General features: G+C 46.6%; 1 protein-coding gene across 1 annotated transcript in view; it reads left to right on the top strand.

Moving 5' to 3' along the window:
- SOS1 (SOS Ras/Rac guanine nucleotide exchange factor 1) overlaps positions 1 to 22,461 on the top strand; it is a 487,602-nt gene extending 465,141 nt beyond the window's left edge. The window contains exons 20-22 of the mRNA XM_063918018.1: positions 10,291 to 10,555; positions 11,656 to 11,774; positions 21,232 to 22,461. Coding sequence (XP_063774088.1) covers positions 10,291 to 10,555; positions 11,656 to 11,774; positions 21,232 to 21,726 — 879 coding nt within the window. The 3' untranslated portion in view covers positions 21,727 to 22,461. The remainder of the gene's footprint in view (positions 1 to 10,290; positions 10,556 to 11,655; positions 11,775 to 21,231) is intronic.
- The last annotated feature ends 1,036 nt before the right edge of the window (positions 22,462 to 23,497 follow it).

The raw sequence follows: 23,497 nt of genomic DNA, 5'->3' as shown, positions 1-23,497 counted from the left end.
ATCTATGTGAAGAGGACTGCTTATCACAGAACATCGGACTCTCTGTTTGTCCTGTATGATCCCAAGAAACTTGGGGGTCCTTCTAAGCAGACGATTTCTCGCTGGATCAGGTTCACTATCCAGCATGCATATTCTACGGCAGGATTGCCGTGTCCAAAATCTGTTAAGGCCCACTCTACTCGTAAGGTGGTTCTTCCTGGGCGGCTGCCCAGGGTGTCTCGGCTTTACAACTTTGCCGAGCGTCTACTTGGTCAGTTCTACAAGTTCAATACTTTGGCCTCTGAGGACCTAAAGGGTGGTCAATCAGTTCTGCAGGAGCCTCCGCGCTCTCCCTCCCGTTCTGGGAGCTTTGGTACATCCCCATGGTACTAATGCGGACCCCAGAATCCTCTAGGACGTAAGAGAAAATAGGATTTCTCTATCGTCCTAGTGGATGCTGGGGTTCCTGAAAGGACCATGGGGAATAGCGGCTCCGCAGGAGACAGGGCACAAAAAGTAAAGCTTTTCCAGATCAGGTGGTGTGCACTGGCTCCTCCCCCTATGACCCTCCTCCAGACTCCAGTTAGATTTTTGTGCCCGGCCGAGAAGGGTGCAATCTAGGTGGCTCTCCTAAAGAGCTGCTTAGAAAAAGTTTAGCTTAGGTTTTTTATTTTACAGTGAGTCCTGCTGGCAACAGGATCACTGCAACGAGGGACTGAGGGGAGAAGAAGTGAACTCACCTGCGTGCAGGATGGATTGGCTTCTTGGCTACTGGACATTAGCTCCAGAGGGACGATCACAGGTACAGCCTGGATGGTCACCGGAGCCGCGCCGCCGGCCCCCTTGCAGATGCTGAAGTTAGAAGAGGTCCAGAATCGGCGGCTGAAGACTCTGACAGTCTTCTAAAGGTAGCGCACAGCACTGCAGCTGTGCGCCATTTTCCTCTCAGCACACTTCACACGCTGTCACTGAGGGTGCAATGTAAACCTATATTCTGGCTAAAAATACCTCACATATAGCCCCCAGAGGCTATATGGAGATATTTAACCCCTGCCAAACTTCACTAAAGAGCGGGAGACGAGCCCGCCGTAAAAGGGGCGGGGCCTATCTCCTCAGCACACAGCGCCATTTTTTCTCTCACAGAAAGGCTGGAGAGAAGGCTCCCAGGCTCTCCCTTGCACTGCACTACAGAAACAGGGTTTAAACAGAGAGGGGGGGCACTAATTGGCGATATAAATATATATATAAAGATGCTATTAGGGAGAAACACTTATATAAGGTTGTCCCTATGTAATTATAGCGTTTTTTGGTGTGTGCTGGCAAACTCTCCCTCTGTCTCTCCAAAGGGCTAGTGGGGTCCTGTCCTCTGTCAGAGCATTCCAGGTGTGTGTGCTGTGTGTCGGTACGTGTGTGTCGACATGTATGAGGACGATGCTGGAGGAGGCGGAGAAATTGCCTGTAATGGTGATGTCACTCTCTAGGGAGTCGACACCGGAATGGATGGCTTATTTAGGGAATTACGTGAGAATGTCAACACGCTGCAAGGTCGGTTGACGACATGAGACGGCCGACAAACAATTAGTAACGGTCCAGGCGTCTCAGAAACACCGTCAGGGGTTTTTTATAAAAAACGCCCATTTACCTCAGTCGGTCGACACAGACACGGACACTGAATCCAGTGTCGACGGTGAATAAACAAACGTATTCCTCATTAGGGCCACACGTTAAGGGCAATGAAGGAGCTGTTACATATTTCTGATACTACAAGTACCACAGAAAAGGGTATTATGTGGAAGTGAAAAAACTACCTGTAGTTTTTCCTGAATCAGATAAAATAAAATGAAGTGTGTGACGATGCGTGGGTTTACCCCGATAGCAAATATTGGCGTTATACCTTTTCCCGCCAGAAGTTAGGGCGCGTTGGGAAACACCCATTAGGGTGGATAAGGCGCTCACACACTTATCAAGTGGCGTTACCGTCTCCAAATACGGCCGCCCTCAAGGAGCCAGCTAATAGGCAGCTGGAAAAATATCCTAAAAAGTATATACACACAGACGGTGGTTATACTGCGACCAGCGATCGCCATCAGCCTGGAGATGCAGTGCTGGGTTGGCTTGGTCGAATTCCCTGACTAAAAATATTTTATTGATATGGAGCATTTAATAGGATGCATTCTATATATATGTATGCGAGATGCACAGAGGGATATTTGCACTCTGGCATCAAGATAAGTGCGTTGTCCATATCTACCAGAAGATGTCATGGACACGACAGTGGTCAGGTGATACAGATCCCATACGGCACATGGAAGTATTGCCGTATAAAGGGAAGGAGTTATTTGGGGTCGGTCCGTCGGACCTGGGGGCCACGGCCACAGCTGGGAAATCCAACCTTTTTACTCCAAGTTACATCTCAGCAGAAAAAGACACTGTCTTTTCAGCCTCAATCCTTCCGTTCCCATGTGGGCAAGCGGGCAAAAGGCCAGTCATATCTGCCCAGACATAGAGGAAAGGGAAGTAGACTGCAGCAGGCAGCCCCTTCCCAGGAAAAGAAACCCTCCACCAGTGGGGGGGTAGTCTCAAGAGTCTCAGCGCGCAGTGGGATCACTCGCAAGTTGACCCCTAGATCATACAAGTATTATCCCAGGGGTACAGATTGGAGAGTCGAGACATTTTTTCCTCGCAGGTTCCTGAAGCCTGCTTTACCAACGGCTCCCTCCGACAAGGAGGCAGTATTGGGAAAAAATTCACAAGCTGTATTTCCAGCAGGTGATAATCAAAGTACCCCTCCTACAACAAGGAAAAGGGTATTAGTCCTCCACACTATATTGTGGTACTGAAGCCAGACGGCTTGGTGAGACATAGTCTAAATCTGAAATCTTTGAACACTTACATAAAAAGGTTCAAATCAAGATGGAGTCACTCAGAGCAGTGATAGAGAACCGGAAAAAAGGGGACTATATGGTGTCCCTGGACATCAAGGATTACCTCCATGTCCAAATTTGCCCTTCTCAACAAGGGTACCTCTGGTTCGTGATACAGAACTGTCAATATCAGTTTCAGACGCTGCCGTTGAATTATCCACGGCACCCCGGGCCTTTACCAAGGTAATGGCCGAAAAGATGATTCTTAAAAGAAGAAAGGCATCTAAATTATCCCTTACTTGGACGATATCCTGAAAGGGACAAGTTTCCAGAGAACAGTTGGAGGTCGGAAAAGAACTATCTAAAGTAGTTCTACGACAGCACGAGTGGATTCTAAATATTCCAAAAATCGCAGCTGTTTTCCGATGATACGTCTGCTGTTCCTAGGAATGATTCTGGGCATAGTCCAGAAAGAGGTATTTCTCCTGGAGGGGAAAGCCAGGGAGCTATCCGACCTAGTCAGAAACCTCCTAAATCCAGGCCAAGTATCAGTGCATCAATGCACAGGAGTCCTGGGAAAAATGGTGGCTTCTTACGAAGCGATTCCATTCGGCAGATCTCACGCAAAAACTTTTCAGGGGGATTTGCTGGACGAATGGTCCGGATCGCATCTTCAGATGCATCAGCGGATAACCCTGTCTCCAAGGACAAGGGTGTCTCTTCTGTGGGGGGGGGCTGCAGAGTGCTCATCTTCTAGAGGGCAGCACATTCAGCATTCAGGACTGTGTTCTGGTGACCACGGATGCCAGCCTGAGAGGCTGGGGAACAGTCACACAAGGAAGAAATTTCCAAGGAAGTGTGGTCAAGTCTGGAGATTTCTCTCCACATGAATATACTGGAGCTAAGGGCAATTTACGATGCTCTGAGCCTAGGAAGACCTCTGCTTCAAAGTCAACCGGTGCTGATCCAGTAGGACATCATCATGGCAGTCGCCCACGTAAACAGACGGGGCGGCACAAGAAGCAGGAGGGCAATGACAGCAAGGATTCTTCGCTGGGCGAAAGATCATGTGATAACACTGTCAGCAGTGTTCATTCCGGGAGTGGACAACTAGGAAGATTTCCTCAGCATAAATGAATCCCACCCGGAAAAGTGGGAACTTCATATGGAAGTTTCCACATGTTTGTAAACCGTTGGGAAAGACCAAAGGTGGTTATGATGGCGTCCCACATGAAGCGCCAGGTCTAGAGACCCTCAGGCAATAGCTGGGACGCTCTGGTAACACCGTGGGTGTACCAGTCGGTGTATGTGTTTCCTCCTCTGCCTTTCATACCCAGTGTATGGAGAATGATAGGAAGGAGAGGAGTAAGAACTATACTCGGGGTTCCGGTTTGGGCCAAGAAGAACTTGGTACCCGGAACTTCAAGAGATACTAGAAAGGATCTTGATTCAGCAAGAATCATGTCTGTTCCATGACTTACCGCAGCTGCGTTGACGCCAGGGCGGGTGAACGCCGGATCCTAAGGGAAAAAGGCATTCCGGAAGAGGTCATCCCTACCCTGGTCAGAGCCAGGAAGGAGGTGACCGCACAACATTATCACCGCTTAGGTGAAAATATGTTCCATGGTGTGAGGCCAGGAAGGCTCCACGGAAGAATTTCAACTAGGTTAATTCCTACATTTCCTGCAAGCAGGAGTGTATATGGGTCTCAAATTGGGGTCCATTAAGGTTCAAATTTCGACCGGTCGATTTTCTTCCAGAAAGAAATTGGCTTCAGTTCCTGAAGTCCAGAAGTTGTTAAGGGAGTACTGCATATACAACCCCTTTTTGATGTCTCCAGTGGCACTGGGCGATCTCAACGTAGTTTGGGATTCCTAAAATCACATTGTTTTAAACAACTCAAATCTGTGGATTTGATATATCTCACATGGAAAGTGACCATGCTGTTGGTCCTGGCCTCGGCCAGGCGAGTGTCAGAATTGGCGGCTTTATCTCACAAAGCCATATCTGATTGTCCATTCGGACAGAGCAAAGCTGTGGACTCGTCCCCAGTTTCTCCCTAAGGTGGTGTCAGCGTTTCACCTGAACCAGCTTATTGTGGTGCCTGCGGCTACTAGGGACTTGGAGGACTCCAAGTTGCTGGATGTTGTCAGGACCCTGAAAATATAGTTTCCAGGTCGGCTGGAGTCAGGAAATCTGACTTGCTGTTTATCCTGTATGCACCCAACAAGCTGGGTGCTCCTGCTTCTAAGCAGACTATTGCTCGTTGGATTTGTAGTACAATTCAGCTTGCACATTCTGTGGCAGGCTTGCCACAGCAAAAAAAAAAATATGTAAATGCCCATTCCACAAGGAAGGTGGGCTCATCTTGGGCGGCTGCCCGAGGGGTCTCGGCATTACAACTCTGCCGAGCAGCTACGTGGTCGGGGGAGAACACGTTTGTAAAATTTTACAAATTTGATACCCTGGCAAAAGAGGACCTGGAGTTCTCTCATTCGGTGCTGCAGAGTCATCCGCACTCTCCCGCCCGTTTGGGAGCTTTGGTATAATCCCCATGGTCCTTTCAGTAACCCCAGCATCCACTAGGACGATAGAGAAAATAAGAATTTACTTACCGATAATTCTATTTCTCGGAGTCCGTAGTGGATGCTGGGCGCCCATCCCAAGTGCGGATTATTCTGCAATACTTGTACATAGTTATTGTTACAAAAATCGGGTTATTGTTGTAGGAAGCCGTCTTTCAGAGGCTCCTTTTGTTATCATACTGTTAACTGGGTTTAGATCACAAGTTGTACGGTGTGATTGGTGTGGCTGGTATGAGTCTTACCCGGGATTCAAAATCCTCCCTTATTGTGTACGCTCGTCCGGGCACAGTACCTAACTGGAGTCTGGAGGAGGGTCATAGGGGGAGGAGCCAGTGCACACCACCTGATCTGGAAAAGCTTTACTTTTTGTGCCCTGTCTCCTGCGGAGCCGCTATTCCCCATGGTCCTTTCAGGAACCCCAGCATCCACTACGGACTCCGAGAAATAGAATTATCGGTAAGTAAATTCTTATTTTTAATTACCTACCGGTAAATCCTTTTCTCGTAGTCCTTAGAGGATGCTGGGCGCCCGCCCAGTGCTTCCAGTGTTTACCTGACTCAGTACGACTTTGTTTTTAGTTTTGTACTGCGTTGTTACTTGGTTAAGTAATGTTTTTCAGCTGTTGCTAAATTTAAAGCTAGTTAGCTTAGTTTGCCTTGTTGTGTGAGCTGGTGTGAATCTCGCCACTATCTTTGTAATCCTTCTCTCGAAGATGTCCGTCTCCGGCACAGTTCCTAGACTGAGTCTGGTAGGAGGGGCATAGAGGGAGGAGCCAGCCCACACGCTCAAACTCTTAAAGTGCCAATGGCTCCTGGTGGACCCGTCTATACCCCATGGTACTAATGTGGACCCCAGCATCCTCTACGGACTACGAGAAAAGGATTTACTGGTAGGTAATTTAAAATCCTATTTTAAATTCTTATCTATGGGGGGGACAGGCATTAAACCATGGAACGTCCCAAAGCAGGACCCTTAAGAGTGGGGATGCTCCTGAGCTGCGCTAAGGTCCCTTCGCACAAATGCCATATCCACGGAAGCAAAGGTGTCAAATGAATAAAACCGGATGAACATTTGAGCAGAAGACCACGTGCCCGCCCTGCACATATGTTATGCAGAAGCGCCACACCTAGCTGCTCACGAAGTGTATACCGACCTGGTGGAATGAGCCCGCACCACAGCTGATGCAGGGAGGTCAGCTGCTGAATAAGCATGTCGATTAGTTAAGCAGAGCCATCTGGCCATGGTCTGCTTAGAAGGCGGCCAGCCCCATTTGTTAAAGTCATTGAGAACAAAAAGATAGTCCATGTTATGGAAATCCCCAGTTCTATCCACAGAAATGCGAAGGGCTCTCACGTCATCTAAAGAAGCTTCTTCTGGGGAAGAATCTGGAGCCTGGAACAAGGGAGCCATAATTTCCTGACTGATGTGTCATTTGTAGACACCTTAGGAAGGTATCCCAGTCGTGTCCAGAAAACTGCTCTATCCAAGTGAAATATAAAAAACTGAGAGCGACAAGATAACGCAGTCAGATCAGATACCCGCCTAGCGGAGGCTATAGCCAGGAGGAAGGCTGATGAATGTTCAGTGGCTCAAAGGGTCCGATTGGAGAGCAGAAAGTACTAACAAAAGAATCCATGGAGCCACCGGAGGGACAAACGGAGGCTATATATTGCCCTGGCAACAGCGCTATCTGCTGCTGAAAGGGGACAGAAAGGGCTGCAACCTGCACTTTCAAGGATGAAAGGCAAAGGACCAGATCAAGCCCTGCTTGCAGAAAGGACAGAATCTGTGAGAAGGGGGGAAAGACCTAGAACTCAAGCCGTCAGTCGAACACCAATTAAAATACATACACCAAAAGCGGTGATAAATTCACGCCGAGGTAGGTTTCCAAGCATGATACGAATAACTGATCTAAAGAAACCCTTAGCTCTTAAGGCAGATGTCTCAAGAGCCACCATGTTAAAGCTATGCGGTGCAGATCCGGATGGAAGCACGGGCCCTGGGACAGGATCCAGCCCGAGAGGAAGACGTAACGGTGTGTCTATGGAGAGGCCCTGTAGATCCACTTACCAAGCTCTGTGTGGCCAGTCTGGAGCCACAAGACTCATGGTGCCGCCTTCCAATTTCAGTTTGTGAAGGACCCGCGGAATCAGGGAAATTGGAGGAAATATGTAGATGAGCGGAAACGTCCATCGAACTGACAGTGCGTCCAGGAGAGCTCCCATGTTGTTGGTGTATGAGCATTATGTTGGAAGTTGGGTGTTGTGGCGAGACACCATCATGTCGATGTCTGGCCAGCCCCAGCGGTGCACTAAGAGATGAAAGACATCTTCGTGGCTGAGGTTTGCCTCCCAATTCTGTAAGACGGGGATGTACACCGCTGCCAGGGCAGAAAGATGGCGCAATGCCCCCCTGAAGGATTCAACACATTTCTAGCATGGCGGTGCGACTACGTGTGCCTCCATGGTGATTTATTTAGGCAACGGTCGTTGCATTGTCCGACTGAACCTTCACTGATCACCCTTGAAGAAGTGGCAGCGCTAAGCATAAAGCCCTGTACACAGCTTTGAGTTCAAGGATGCTGAAGTCTGCTCTCCTGAGCTGTCCATCGACCCTGGAACATTTTTTGACAAGTGAGCGTCCCCGAAGACTTGCACTTGAAGGTGGCCCTTGTCCAGGTGCGACCGATGAAGCCACCACAAGAGGGAACAATGGAACCCTAAACTGTGACTTCAGGTAATGGGGGAAGTAGTTCCATCGCATCAGGATCTTCCTCTGCAAGGTTCAGGAGTGAAACTGGGCATACTCCACCGTATCGAATGTTCAGACCAGAGAGCCGAGGACTTGCATGCAAGGAAGTGATAGACAACCGCCTGTGACCCAAGAAAGCACAAATCTTTGTAGGGACTGCAACTTGTCGCTGGGAAGGAAGATGTGTTGCAGTTCAGCAAGGCTCCCAGAAGTAACATCTCTTGAGATGGAGTCGATGAAGATTTCCACCAATTGATGATCCATCCGTGAGACTGAAGAAGGTCCACAGTGATGCTGATATTGTCCTATAAAACGTCCGGAGACTGGACCAATAGCAATAGATCGTCCAAGTAAGGGAGTATTCTTGTGATTTTTGAGGAGACACAGTGGGCCATGGAAAGACCAAATGGCAATGCCCAAAATATGAAATGGTTGTTTTGCAACCCGAACCTCAAGAAGTGCTGACTGTCCCTGATAGGAATATGTAGATAGGCATCCTGAATATCCAAGGAAGCCATGAAGTCCCCTGGTTCCAAGGCCAGCATGATGGAGTGCAGAGACTCCATACAGAATTTGAGTACTTGCAGATACCTGTTGAGGATGGGCCAGAACGAGCCTTCCAGTTTCTGGGCCAAGAAGAGATTGGCATAAAAACCATTGGCACACTGGTCAGTGGGTACTGACACAATGACCTTGGAGGCCAGAAAGTAGTGTATGGACTCCTGCAGGGCTACCGCCTTTCTTGGATCCACTGGAAGGCCTGTTGAAAAAAATGTGGTCAGAAGGCACTCCTGGAAAGTCAGATCGTAACCCTGGGAGACCACACCTCTGACCAAGGCATCCATCATGGTTGTGATTCATGTTCCCAAGAAAAGCAGTAGCCTGCCTACCATACTGAGATTTCCCAGGTGGAGGCCTGTCCTATCAAGCAGTAGGCTTTTCGTTTGGATTTGCAGCTGGACCACTGCGTCTACAGTCCTCAACGGTGCCCATTTCTCTGTGCTTCAATGCTTAGAAATACAGACACGTATTTATCCATCATGCAATTCGATCAGGGAGGCATCTGATTGGCTCCAAATTTATTCTGCAGCAGGATAACAACCCCAAACATGCAGCCAATGTCATTAAGAACTATCTTCAGTGTAAAGAAGAACAAGGAGTCCTGGAATTGATGATGTGGCAGAGAGCAATGATCTCAACATCATCAAGTCTGTCTGGGATTACATGGAGAGACAGAATGATTTGAGCAAGCCTACATCCACAGAAGACCTGTGGTTAACAACCTCCCAGTCAAATTCCTTCAAAAATGCGTCCAAGTGTACCTACAGTAGAAGCATTGATGCTGTTTTGAATGCAAAGGGTGGTCACACCAGATATTGATTTGATTTACATTTTGTTCATTCACTTTCCATTTTGTTAATTGATAAAAATAAACTATATATATATATATAGATAGAGATATATATTATTTGTCCCCCGTTACCAATACCGGAAACAACCTAGTCCCCACTGCCAACGCCACCGGCGACCTCCTTCCCCAGCGGTGATAGCTGTGTTGTATGTGCGGCTCCCTACAAGCAGGAGCTCTCTTACCTGTCCCGGTGTGCATGCTGTGGCTCCTCTGTGCGCTGTAGGAGTCCTGGCCGAGATCACTGATTTGGTTACCAGTGCTCCGGCCACTGGCGCTAGGGAGTGGTGGGGCGAGGCATGCAGAGGCTGTCCTCCTGCCCGCTCAGAAATTAAAATAAAAAAAGAGAAGAAAGCAAGGGTCAGGAGCCCCATCAAAACATGCCTGCTCATGGGTACCAAACAGAAAAAAAGCTGGAGACCAGGGGTTGTTTGCGGGGCATAGGAGGATAGGGAGCCTGGGCTACTCTTAGAAGAATTTAACTGCCCGACTCAGCTCACCACCTATACCATGGTTTAATGCCTGTGTCCCCTGTGGATGGTAATGAATGAAAGAAAATAATGCCTGTGCATGAATAAAATAAAAATAAGATACAGATGTAAGGTGTTTAAAGTGCTCTGGAATTTTAAGATTAAAGAAAAGAAAAAAAACAAAGATTTACCTTTTTTGTTCATTGCATTTACAAAATGTTTTTATTTATTAGCAAAAAAAGTACACTTATACCCTCAAGTCACCTGGTGTGCGGCCGTCAAACACAAGACCGGGTACAATGCGGCACCCTACGCCATTACAGCAGGAACCAAGGAAAATCAGCTACAGCCGCATCCCTGAGAGTGAAACTGAAACGGCGGCCTCTGCCCCAAACTCTCCTCGGACGCCCTTAACGCCACCTCCTCCATCTGCAGCATCAAGCACCACTGATGTCTGCAGTGTCTTTGATTCAGACCCATCAAGTCCCTTTCATTCACGTAGGTGCCCTGTTTTATGTTTTATGCTCACTCCTTGACATATTTTACATTTTTGCAGTACATTTTCATAGATAAATAAAAATTTAGTTATTTGGGAATAATTGTCACTGACAAACACAAAAACAGTCATGGAAAGTGAAAAATAATTTGCCACTGAATAAAATGCAACAATCACTTTTGCTATACTACTCAACTTAGCATTTGAGAGTGGCACACTTCTGCTGCAAATGTGATGACACACACACACTCAACGTTGCTCAGCCAAATGTATAACTTGCATAGTGTTAAAAAGTGATGTTATCTAGATAAAGAAACACTTCAGCATGCTGCTGAACATCTGTAAAAAAAAAAAATGCTATTCTATTTGGGAATAAAGAAGTCTTTGTTATACAGGTTGAGTATCCCTTATCCAAAATGCTTGGGACCAAAGGAATTTTGGATATCGGATTTTTCCGTATTTTGGAATAATTGCATACCATAATGAGATATTATGGTGATGGGACCTAAATCTAAGCACAGAATGCTTTTATGTGTCATATACGCCTTATACACACAGCCTGAAGGTAATTTTAGCCAATATTTTTTATAACTTTGTGCATTAAACAAAGTGTGTGTACATACACACAATTCATTTATGTTTCATATACACCTAATACACACAGCCTGAAGGTCCTTTCAAACAATATTTTTAATAACTTTGAGTATTAAATAAAGTGTGTGTACATTGAGGCATCAGAAAACAAAGGTTTCACTGTCTCACGCAAAAAAGTCCGTATTTCGGAATATTCCGTATTTCGGAATATTTGGATATGGGATACTCAACCTGTATAATAAGCAGAAATTTGAGCCACTCGGCACTTCACAGCTCTACAGCTAAAAGTAATCCTAAATCAGTGGGAGTCCCTGTATTGGGTTATACAGTATATTTGTTTTTAAATTTGAGAGCTTAAGTATTGAAGGTATCTCACAAGCCTTCAAAGTGACACTACAATGAGACCAGATAGCTCCTTAGTCTATTCCACAGTTTGTCATCTGTAGATTTTATCCTTTACCATTAAAAACCATGTATGTATTACTATTTTTATTGGATTCCTCCTCAGGTTCTGCTTCAGTATCTTCACTTAACTTCACTAAGAATTGTGATGAAATGCAGGTTCCTCCACCTGTTCCTCCCCGCAGGCGACCGGAGTCAGCCCCAACAGAGTCCTCCCCCTCAAAGGTAGCAGTTAAGTCATGTTTATATGCCATTGCATTTTCCTTCATTTTTTATTTTATTTTTAGTATCTGAACGTAATAAGGAGTCTTTATTCACCTAAATGTATCATCGCTGAGTGGCAGGGACAGGGGCGTCACAGCGATCAGTAAGGAGTACAGTGATTACATATGCACTAATGTCCATCAGCCTATGTACAAAAATGTGTGCTATGTAGCCCATAGGCTACAATGAGCTATCGCCATCTGAAGGGCGTTGTGAGTACCATCTGAAGACCTTGGTAATTCTGATGGTTTTTATGGGACTGTGATGCATTGTAATTATGATATTTTTGACATGCACAGGTTTATTTATACTACACATATGTGGGATCTTCCTACTCCTACACAGAAGATCAGTGTACCCCCTACCCATGGATTTTAGTTTGCATACATGTTGTTTAGTAGAAAATGTTATGGTTACTTTTCATTTGCTATCTGTTAGATACAAGCTGAGTAATTGTCAGAACACAATTTTATCCTAGACATAAGACGCTTTTCCCCTTGCTTCCTGAGGGTGAACAACAGTTGTGTAAAGGGCGGAACAAGGTTTCCGCATGTTCATTATCAACATTAGGAGGAGAGCTCGGTGATGCTGACCTATTCTGAAGGCCTCTTATGAGCATTTTCTTGGGCTGTGTCATTTGTAAAAGCCCACAATGGGATTGGATACAGTATGTTGTGTGTCTGCCAGGTTAGGCCTTGCTCTTCTTGAGATCTCACTACTGGGCATATGGGACTTTGCACTCCAGTCCCCTCTCCCTATTTTGTTTGTGTCCATCCCTTCCAAATCTTATAATTTTTTTTTATTATTTCTTCTGCTGCGGGGTACACTGGGCTTCACAGGGAATGACATTGGGAGGTGTAGAGTAGGATCTTCCGAGGCACTAACAGGCTCAACGCTTTGACTGTTCCCAGAATGCATAGCGCCGCCTCCTCTATAACCCCGCCTCCGTGCACAGGAGCTCAGTTTTGTAGTTGGTGCCATGCAGTAAGCAGGCATACAACAGAAGAAGCTTTTAAAGAAAATTGAAGACTTCAAGGGCTGCAGCCGTGACACTGTCTGTGTTAGATATCAGTCAGACATCTCCTGCTGCAGCTCCATCACTTCCCCCAACGGTGCTGTACATTCCCGCACCCTGATTGCCGGGTACCTACAGCGGAGGCTCCGGTTTTCTTCCAAATTAGTCACACACACGGCCGCTGGTCTTCTGGATCGCGTGGCCGCTCTCAGGGAGGAGTTAAGTGGGTCCCCCACGCGCGACCTGCTGTAAATCGCGATCCCACGCGGCCAGTGGTAGGCGGGCCGCGCGTGCTGGCGTGGACACTGTGGCAGTACAGGGACCCCACTAGACCTCCAGGGCAAGGGCACAGGTCGGTTTTCTCTCATAAACCGTTTATATAAGCCCCCAGTACCCAGTGGTGAAGTCCAGCAGGGGGATAAGGCACTGACATGTAGCCCCTCCCCCAGCCCCAGGATGCCATTTAAAGTAAATGTTCCTGCCCTGGAGCTACATAACTCTCTCTCCCTCACTCCCTGTCAGCGTTTGGGCGCCATTAGGGACAAGCTGAGCTGATCCTGGGACTGTTTGGGCAAATCCTCCTCTGCAAAGCCGCCTGCCTGTCAGCGCTGTGCATTTTACAGGACACTTAAATATTCTACATGTCTGCTGACAGTGTTAGTTAAGAAAAAGTGCATTACTACAGGGCTATTTAGTACAAGTACCCTGTGATATACATCCAGTCTTTACTGTGCATTGTTATATCTATTAAGTGTATAGCTATACTTAGTACTACGGTGGTCATTCCAAGTTGTTCGTTCGCTGCCGATTTTTTACAGTGCAGCGATTAAGTAACAAAACTGCAAAAATGCGCATGCTCATGGTACACAGCGCGCATGCGCTAAGTACTTTCACACAAAACTTTGTAGATTTACACAAGCTCGAGCGACGTTTTTTCATCGCTCGAGTGATCGTAGTGTGATTGACAGGAAGTGGGTGTTTCTGGGCAGAAACTGGGAGTGTGCTAAAAAACGCAGGTGTGCCAGGTAAAAATGCAGGAGTGGCTGGAGAAACGGGGGAGTGGCTGGCCGAACGCAGAGCGTGTTTGTGACGTCAAACCAGGAACTAAACGGACTGAGGCGATCGCAGTCTAGGAGTAGGTCTGGAGCTACTCAGAAACTGCAGGGAATTATTTAGTAGCAGTTCTGCTAATCTTTCGTTCGCTATTCTGCTAAGATACACTCCCAGAGGGCGGCGGCTAGCGAGCGAACAACTCGGAATGAGGACCTATGTATTGCTAGTCCAGTGCAGTTTTATTGCATGTCATAATTTCTGCATTGTACAAACTGTGACTCTGTGTGTGCATATAGCTGCTGTGTGACCTCCATTTCGTGTATCTCACTCAGATTGCTATCCCTATATTCTATAACCTGAGGGGGCTAGGTGCGTCAGGTTTATCATTTAATATAGGTGTTTAACAAGATATACTCAGTGTGTATTTTTCTCTGATTTTTAGTCACCATATACCTCTAGAATTCCCTGTTTGTGCTGAAATACACTGCACAGGAGGTTCTTGTCAGGTACTGTGCTGCTGATATTGTACTGTGTTGCCTTGCATTGAGCTTTTGACTATGTCAGCTACAAAGGGCAACGGTGCTGGGGGTGATCCCACACTGCGTGGTGTTGACGCTGTAGACACATTTGAGGATAACATAGCAGCTGAGGGTTCAGGTTCTGGGGGTTCCTTACCCCCAAGTGGGACTGTAGCAATGGGGGTGCAAAATGACCCACCTTGGGCTACATTCTCCACGCTATTGAATACGCTGGTAACTAAACTAACGCCCCCTATGGGACCTCATGTGCCGGTACAACCGCTTATGGTCCTCTCGGTTAACCCGCCGTGAGCAGATCAACTGTCCAATCAGTTACAGCAATTGAACCAATCACTGACTACTCGGAAGTCTAAACCCTCGCCCGCCTAACACTAAGGGGTCCTCTAAGCGGGCAATTACTTCCTCACAATCCACCGTCCCAGACACCTCGTCTGATGAGGATGGCGTTTATAGTGACCGCACAGATTCTGATCCCGATGCTTCTGATGGGGAAGCTGTCTCACTGGTGGATGTTCCTGACTTGTTGGAGGCTATCAGGCTCATTCTTCAAGTTTATGATGACTCGGAGCCTGATGCTGCCCCTAAGAAACCGAACAGGTTTAAACGTCAGAAAGTGGTTAAACAAGTTTGACCTCACTCTGACCATTTAGTCGACATACGTCAGAAGTCCTGGGGTAATCCAGGAAAGAAATTCATGCATCACAAGAAGATGCTGGCTCGCTACTCCCTCGCAGCGGAGCGAAGTAAAAATTGGGAAACAGCCCCGCCAGTGGATTCGCAGGTGACGCAGCTGGTGCTATCCTCAGCTCTGCCTGTAACTACCGTCCCGTCCCTGAGAGAGACGACGGATAAGCATGTGGAGGGTTGTTTAAAGGCAATTTACACTCTAACCGGTGCTGCGCATAGGCCCACCATTGCAGCGACATGGGCTGCGGAAGCTGTGGAAGCGTGGGCTCAGGAGCTGGAGGCGGAGTTGCCTTCCAACGCTTCTGATCATGCTAGACAATGCTTGTCATATATTGTCACAGCGTCTCATTACATTAAGGAGGTGGCTTCTGATGCCGGTATTCTGGCGGCCAAAGCTTCTACTACGTCCATTTTGGCTCGCCGGATTCTCTGGTTACGGTCCTGGTCTGTGGACATGGACTCTGAGAAAACCCTGGAGGTACTCCCTTTTAAGGGAGATATTCTTTTCGGAAAAGACCTCAACAAGATAGTGGCTGACTTAGCTTCTGCTAAAACAGCATGTCTACCTAGTACTTCTCCTTCGGGTTGCCGAAGGTTAAGAGTACTCCATTTCGCTCCTTTCGTCCTTCAGGGAAAGCAAAAGGTCAGGCTTACCCGAAACAGGTTCGCACTTCCAAACACAATAGGCCCAAACGGGCCTGGGCTGCCCGTCAGCCTGCTTCCAAAACTGACAAGCCTGCCGCATGACAGGGGGGGGGGGGGGGGGGGCAACTTCTACGGTATACCGAGGAATGGTTGAGGACCACTTCCGATGCCTGGGTACGGGAAGTCGTCACTCGAGGTTACGCTGTATCCTTCAAGAATCGTCCCCCTCATCGATTTTCCCTGACAGACGTCCCTTCGGATCAGGTGAAGGCAAAAACTCTTCATTTGGTGGTACAGTCCCTCCTGGACACAGGAGTGGTAGTACAGGGGTACTATTCACCGCTGTTCCTAGTCCCGAAACCGAATGGGTCCTCCCGGACCATTCTCAATCTCAAGTCCTTGAACAAATTTGTGAGGGTCTCCAAGTTTCATATGGAAACTCTTCGCTCTATTGTTCTGGCATTGGAACCTGGGGATTATATGGTCTCGCTGGACATACAGGATGCTTACCTGCATATTCCCATGCAGTGTCGCATCAGCAGTACCTGAGGTTTGCGGTTGGCAACCTCCATTACCAATTACGGGCGTTACCTTTTGGTTTGACCACGGCTCCGCGAGTCTTCACCAAGGTCATGGCGGTAATGACGGCTGTGCTCCGCCGTCAAGGGGTCGGAATCCTATCTACCTGGACAACTTGTTGATCCTGGCAAATTCCCCAGAAATTCTCCTACGCCATCTGGATCTGACTATCCGGTTTCTGCAAGCCCACGGGTTGCTCATCAACTGGAAGAAATCTTCCCTGGTCCCTGCTCAGAGCATGGTGCACCTGGGGGCGTTGTTGGACACTAAAAACCAGCGGTTGTTCTTGTCTCAGGAGAAAGTCCTGAAGCTTCAGGACAAGATTCAATGCTTCCTATCTCGTCCGCAAGTGTCGATACATTCGGCAATGCAAGTGCTAGGTCTCATGGTATCTGCTTTCGAGATGGTGGAGTATGCTCAATTCCATTCCCGCCCTCTGCAGAAGCTGATTCTTGCCAAGTGGGACGGCTTGCCTCACCGGACCAGGTCTCAAATGATCTCCTTGTCTCCGGAGGTCCGTCTGTCACTGAGCTGGTGGCTTCAGGACCAATGATTGAGCAGGGGTCGTCCCTTCTGGATCTCCAACTGGGTTCTTCTGACGACGGATGCCAGTCTGAGAGGTTGGGGCGCGGTGTTGGAGCAACACTCCCTTCAGGGTCGGTGGACCAAGGAGGAGTCTCTCCTCCCAATAAACATTCTGGAATTGCGGGCGGTGTTCAACTCGTTGAACTTGGCCCAGCATTTAATACAGAACAGACCTGATCAAGTCCAGTCGGACCACGGTGGCGTACATCAATCATCAAGATGGCACTCAAAGCCCCATGGCAATGAGGGAAGTATCAAGGATTCTTCAGTGGGCGGAACGTCATTTGCCAACCATATCGGCAGTGTTCATTCCGGGGGTCCTAAGCTGGGAAGCGGACTTTCTCAGTCGTCAGGACGTACACGCTGGAGAGTGGAGCCTCCATCCGGATGTGTTTCATCTCCTCGTGGACAAGTGGGGCCTTCCAGATATGGACCTGATGACATCTCGACACAATCACAAGGTTCCGGTCTTCAAAGCAAGGACAAGGGATTCTCAAGCAGCGTTTGTGGACGCATTGGCAATTCCTTGGAACTTTTGGCTGCCGTACGTGTTCCCTCCGGTGTCACTCCTGCCCAGAGTAATAAGGAAGTTCAAGCAAGAAGGAGGAATCCTACTTCTGATCGCTCCAGCGTTGCCCAGACGGCATTGGTTCTCAGACCTTCAGGGTCTCTCGATAGAGCGTCCCCTTCTACTTCCGCAGCACCCAGATCTCCTCGTTCAGGGCCCCTGTCAGGATTTAGCCCGATTGGCTTTGACGGCGTGGCTCTTGAAGCTGCCGTCTTAAAGGCCAAAGGATTTTCTGAGGTGGTCATTCAAACCATGTTGAAGGCCCGGGAAACTGGCTTTTGCTCGGATTTACCATTGGGTCTGGAATTCTTACTTTGCTTGGTGCGCATCTAACAATCATGATGCTTACAAGTTTAGTACGGCCAAACTTTTGGCCTTTCTACAACAGGGCCTGGACTTGAGCCTTCGTCTGGCCTCCATCAAGGTTCATATTTCTGTCTTGTCGGTTTGGTTCCAGAAAAAAATTGCAACTTTGCCTGATGTTCATACATTTACGCAGGGTGTGTTGTGGATTCAACCTCCTTACGTCCCGCCGGTGGCTCCTTGGGACTTGTCGGTGGTTCTGGAGGCGTTGCAAGGGTCTCCGTTTGAGCCTCTTGAATCGGCAGACCTTAAGTGGCTTTCTCTTAAGGTGTTGTTTCTGCTTGCTATTGCCTCTGCCAGATATGGTAAACCATATCTGATTTTTTCACCGTGATCGGGTGGTTCTTAGAACACGTCCCGGGTACCTACCTAAGGTGGTGTCTTCTTTCCACCTTAGTCAGGAGATTGTGGTTTCGGCCTTTGCCTCTCCTGAGTTATCTTCCAAAGAGCGGTCTTTGGATGTGGTACGGGCTCTCCGTATCTATGTGAAGAGGACAGCTCCTATCAGGAAGTCTGATTCTCTCTTTGTACTGTTTGGTTTTAACAAACGTGGCTGGCCTGCTCACAAGCAGACCTTGGCCAGATGGATTAAAATGGTGATTGCACATGCTTATGTACAGGCTGGTCGTCCAGCTCCTGCTACTATTAAGGCCCATTGTACTCGGTCTGTTGGACCTTCTTGGGCGGCCCGCCGTGGTGCGACCCTTGAACAATTGTGCAAGGTGGCTACGTGGTCCTCAGTGAACACGTTCATAAGGTTCTATGCCTTCGATACATCCGCCTCCCAGGATGCTTCCTTTGGACGCCGGGTTCTTGTGCCTGCTACAGTGCATCCCCTCCCATAAGGAACTGCTTTAGGACATCCCCAATATCATTCCCTGTGGAGCCCAGTGTACCTCCTAGAAAGAGATTTAACAACTGTAAGTTCTTACCATAAATCTCGTTTTTATGCCAAACTGTTTCTCATGCACTCAGAAGACCTGTACTTTTGCCTGATTGAAGATGAGACTATATTGCTTTTAACCATGCACCAATCTCCTAAGGATACAACAAGATCTCGCAGTTACTCCCCTTCTGTTTGATGTTTGGTCAGGGGGTAGAGATATAATAGTCATGGTGGCTTTGCTTTATCTGGGAGTTTAATCATTGCACATTTCAATTAGTTTTGCACTAGGCTACAGGACGTTGAGAAAACCTGGTGGGTGAACTATCCCCGTAAGTCCCCCCTACAGCCAGGCATAAGCATGTCCTTTCTGATCCTGGGTATAGGCTCTTTCAACTGATCTTAAAATACTCATGATGGTTTGTTTTTTATCTACCTTAATTTATCTACCACAATGTTGTCAAATCCTAAACAGTGTGGTAGGACAAGGATGGTCTATAGGAGACTTGACTGCTGATAAACATCCTGGATTTAAGACCCATACTATTTTTCTGTGCTCACCCGGGTAGCCCTCTCTCTCTTTAACAGTTCTGATAGTGCTACCATGGATGCGTACCGGAGTAGCACATCGTAAGTACAGAATTTTGAAGTGGCTGAAAAATGTCTTCTACTCTTTCATGACATTTTACCATGCCTGCTTCAGCAATTTAGAGGCCAATTTGTCCATCCATATTGCACTGGATATTGCAAATTCCTTCCAAACCTCTTCTCCCAATTTATAGCTTTCTCTCGTAATTCAAAATCTGAAGTTCTATTCGTGGAAAGTACCTAGAGAAAACTGGTACAGGAGATCTCTTTTCTGAAGACTATGTTCTTACTAGTAGCTTCTTCATGTTCTTCGTCAGAGACTAAATAGTTCAGGTATCCACCTTTTTGTGCTGTTTAAGAAGGTAGCTATGATGTTTGGTTTGTGTTTGGCAGACAAAAGACAACCTACCCATGGACTCTTAATCCATATTTCTTAATCTGAGCCATATAAATTATTATCTGGCTTTTGTTTGGCCTTTCTTCTGATGATTTATTTTGGCTTGTGTAGTCTCTGGACTGCTGGCATTATAGTATGCATTTACATTCATGGTTCTATGTTTTCATTGGTCCGTTTATAGCGTCCTTTTATTGAATTTTGGCTGATTTGAGCCATTAGATTGTATCATTTTGCATTTGCCACCAATCCCTTATCCTAATAAGGAATCCAACCCCTATACATGTATAGGACTATGGCCTAGATTTATCAAGGCTTGGCGAGTGATAAATTGCACGGTGATAAAGTAACAGCCAACCAGCTCCTAACTGCCATGTTACAGGTTGTGTTTGAAAAATGATAGTTAGGAGCTGGTTGGCTGGGGGATTTTTCCCGATGTTTCACAGTTTGTTTGTTGTTGTTGTTTTTTTGTTGTTTTTTTTTTGGGGGGGGGGGGGGGGGGGGGGGGGTTACAGGCTATCCTACTAGATCGGCTGTAAAGAAAAAAAAATGCCCTTTCTCCCGAGAAAAAACACACAGGTTCAGTGAAACCTGTATGTTTTCGTGAGAGACAGCCCCGTTTTTGCTTGCTAATGGGGCTGTTTCTGGGGATTTGGTTTTGCCTGCCTCAGAATCCTCGATAACCGTGGTGACCTGCAGTGTTCCATGCACGCTGCAGCAGGCTGAAACTGCAGGTTGGGCTCTGCGCCCAGACAGCCAGCACTCAGCACTGTGAGCCCTGGCGGGGAAGCCGGTGCAAAGCCGTGACCTGCATCCCCTCCGCTTCCCCCCAGCAGCGGTCGCATGACCAGGGAGCAATCATGTAGCCCTGGGCGAGAACATTACCTGCGGTAATGTACTGCGGTTAATAGGATACCACCCTAAGTAGTTGTATTGAGCAGACTCCATCTTTTTTTGGTTTATTTGTTGTAAATCCCTTTTGCAAATTTGCACAAAATAACAAGGTCATTGATGCTTTTGACCTATCCATTTGCTAGCGAGTTTACTTCACAATCCACCTGGCATATTGCTCTCTCAGCAGTTGCTCATATCACCAATGTAGTGGGACCTCCCTGATACGACCTAGTACATGTCCACCTAATGCCCATGTAGACCTAGTTCATGTCGACCTAATGCCCATGACGACCTTCAGTGGTCGACCTAATGACTGTCGACCTAAGTTGTGTCGACCTAACGACCGTATCCCTTTAAAAGGGGTTTTGATGCTTTCTCCTTGTGGATAGTACTGTACATGAGACACTGAGAACAAAAATCAAATTCCATCATAAAACGAGTGATCTGATCGGACTTGCTATTATTAAAGTGAGCTTTATTTTACCAGCTATTATATTGAGGAATATAACATAAGAATTTTAGATTCCCTTGAATTGCCCTGTGTAATGTAAAATTTTCCTTATTGCTAGCTATAATCTCAATTTAAATGTGTATAATATGTATTTCTAATTCCATCTATTTTCAGATTATGTCTAAACATGGGGACAGCCCTCCAGCAATCCCACCTCGGCAACCCACGTCAAAAGTATACTCCCCACGGTACACCATGTCTGACCGCTCCTCAGTCTCCGAAGGACCTGATAGCCCTCCACTTTTACCACCACGGGAACCAGTGCGTACTCCAGATGTCTTCTCCAGTTCTCCACTACACCTTCAACCGCCTCCTCTTGGACGGAAAAGCGAACATAGCACCACTTTCTTTCCCTATAGTCCATCACCATTCACCCCACCTCCACCACAGACTCCATCCCCTCATGGAACCAGAAGACATCTGCCTTCTCCATCTTTAATAGTGCAAGATCTAGAACTGCATACTGTGACTGGGCCTCCTGTCCCACCCAGGCAAAGCACTTCTCAGCCTATTCCAAAACTTCCCCCAAAAACTTACAAAAGGGAGCCGCCACATCCTTCTATCCACAGAGATGGACCCCCATTGTTGGAAAATGCCAATTCATTGTAATACAAATAGTCTATTCTAAACACTAAAAACTTGTGTTTCTTCAAAAGCAAAACATTCATGAAAGGAATAAACTAGCTGCAAGAATGCCATGGATCTAAACTGTGTTAAGTGACAGAAGGGATATCCTGTCTCCTTGCTATTCCGCCTGGATGCATATTGCACCATTAAAGACTCTGTTAAGCAGGAGTAAGTCGAACAGTTAATGATTAACTGAAAAGTAGTAAAGATGGAAACCACCAAGGTTATGGTAACATAATGTCAAAGAGATTCAAACTAGAATATTATGCACTTTTTATATATATATATATATATATATATATATATATATATATATATATATATATTTCTAAACAGGGATATTTATATCCGACTTAAATTCTCTTTTGCTTCGTGCCTCTGCTTTAAAATTCTTTTATAAAATCACAAGAAGCTTTGTGATGACTATCTGTGGTACCCGACTTTATATAAGTAAAGTATAGCGCTGTATTGCCCGTTCAGTTTACAAAGTGTTTCACGAATTCTATTGGTACCTGCCTCACCAAAGAGGTACTTTTTTGTTTTTATTTTAATTTCTGTATTTTCTTTTCATTTTTTTTTTTTTTTTATAAAAAGACAAATGATTTTGGTGCCAGTTTAAAAAAAAACAAAAAAAAATACATTTTAGCTGGAAAGAATGTGCAATTATTGCCTTCACACAGGGGAAACAGTCTTATCATTAAAGCAGTAGCAAAGCTGTGTGTGGTCTGTATGGTAATGTTTAGATTTCTTAATGTTATCATCCTTAATTTTTATGATGCCAACAAAGCATAGCACTGAACAGTGATAACTCCGTTTCATCTATATTTTCCCTAGTGGAGAGTACAAGCATAACGACCTACCGTAGACAATTTGGTCAGGCCTAGGTACCTTCTAGTATGTTTTTAGATTATGGGGGGGAAATTGCAGGATACCCATTCAAACGCAGGGAGAACCTACAAACTACGCATATAGCACCCTGGTAAGAATCCAACCTTGTACTGCAAGGCAGTATTGCTACCTGCTCCCAACATTGTGAGTAGCCAGGTCGGGACTGCTATGCATGTGGCCATTGCAAAAGGGGCCATGGCTTTGTGGGAATGCCACAATCGCGAGCCACGCCTTCCGTCATTGTAGAGGCATATCCAGCGCTCTGTGAGCTGAAGGTCATGCCCCCAGCCCCTCTGTCTCCCTTGAATAGATGGGAAAACCAGGACATTTGGGAGGTATCCTGATATTGCTATTTTGTGGCAAGTTGTTTGGGAGTTTATACATAAGACATCTCATGCTCATTGCATTTGAGCATAGCTCCTGCAGTTCTCATTTATGACAAGGTATCCTGGGCAGTAGATGGTGCAAATGTGTGACATGGAGACATTGAAGCATAGTCCACTCATAAATGGAGTGATAAGTGCCGACTGCTAGAACTACACAGTTTTGCTGGTAGGGCATTTGAAAACTGTCAGTGCATGCTGGTATGCAGATATTGCTAACCCCTGGCCTATAACATGGTACAGTGTATTGAGTTAGTCACTTTTCTTGGCAACTTCAGTGGCTAGTCCAAGCTAAAGGCCTGGACATAAGGCAGCCATAATTGGTCCTGCATGGAACTAAATGTGTATAAAGAATTGTACACATCTCTGTGGCTGGCCATCCGTACACTTGGTTTCATAGCTGGAACAATTTTCAGTTTGCGTATGCACCAACCGTATACCTGGTGCAAGAGCTTTGTCTGAAAACAGTCAGAATTATGCAT

The sequence above is a fragment of the Pseudophryne corroboree genome, chromosome 4 (assembly GCF_028390025.1).
Source record: "Pseudophryne corroboree isolate aPseCor3 chromosome 4, aPseCor3.hap2, whole genome shotgun sequence".
In the NCBI taxonomy this organism is placed as follows: Eukaryota; Metazoa; Chordata; class Amphibia; order Anura; family Myobatrachidae; genus Pseudophryne; species Pseudophryne corroboree.
The sequence above is the reverse complement of the archived record's forward strand: the minus strand, read 5'-3'. Positions and strand labels throughout refer to the sequence as shown.